Below are 522 nucleotides of genomic sequence, written 5' to 3' on the forward strand. Positions count from 1 at the left end.
CCACTCACCACCGCCATGTGCTGGGAGTTGCTGCTGAGCGTGTGGGCGGCGATCTTCTCCAGGGAGCGGACGATGCTGGTGCAAGCCTTCTCCTCCTTCTGCGACATCCACAGGATGTGGTCATCCACCAGCATGATGTTGCTGGCCATCTCCACGATCACGTCCGTCAGCTGCGAGGACAGCAAGCGGCTCTGCAAAGAGCTACTGCCATCCCCAAGCGGCAAACACCCCAATTCATGCTCTTCCACCCCAAAAATAACTGGCAGGGCTGGGACAAGCAGGGGACAGGAGAAGCGCTCCTTACCTGCTTGATCTGGTCCACGTAGCCAATAAACTTCTCTATCATCTGGGCCACGTAGAGGACGTCAACCATGTCTGAGAAGTTGGCCGCCTCGGCCGTGTAGACGCGGAGCTGGTGAGCCAGGGTCAGGGCGTTGGAGGCATTGATGGGCATCTGCAGAGCGGCACGGCCACGGGGGGATGGTCACCGGCTGTGCCCGGGCCCCCCCGCACGGCCGCGCC

At 61.7% G+C, this 522-nt stretch overlaps 1 protein-coding gene across 1 annotated transcript in view; it reads right to left on the reverse strand.

Moving 5' to 3' along the window:
• The window catches only part of GPR124 (G protein-coupled receptor 124), a 30,389-nt gene that overhangs the window by 8,118 nt on the left and 21,749 nt on the right, over positions 1–522 (reverse strand). The window contains exons 4-5 of the mRNA XM_009318626.1: positions 305–454; positions 9–170 (exon numbers count right to left, since the gene is read on the reverse strand). Of these exons, the coding sequence (XP_009316901.1) occupies positions 9–170; positions 305–454 (312 nt within the window). The remainder of the gene's footprint in view (positions 1–8; positions 171–304; positions 455–522) is intronic.

This window comes from Pygoscelis adeliae, unplaced genomic scaffold (assembly GCF_000699105.1).
Source record: "Pygoscelis adeliae isolate BGI_AS28 unplaced genomic scaffold, ASM69910v1 Scaffold52, whole genome shotgun sequence".
In the NCBI taxonomy this organism is placed as follows: Eukaryota; Metazoa; Chordata; class Aves; order Sphenisciformes; family Spheniscidae; genus Pygoscelis; species Pygoscelis adeliae.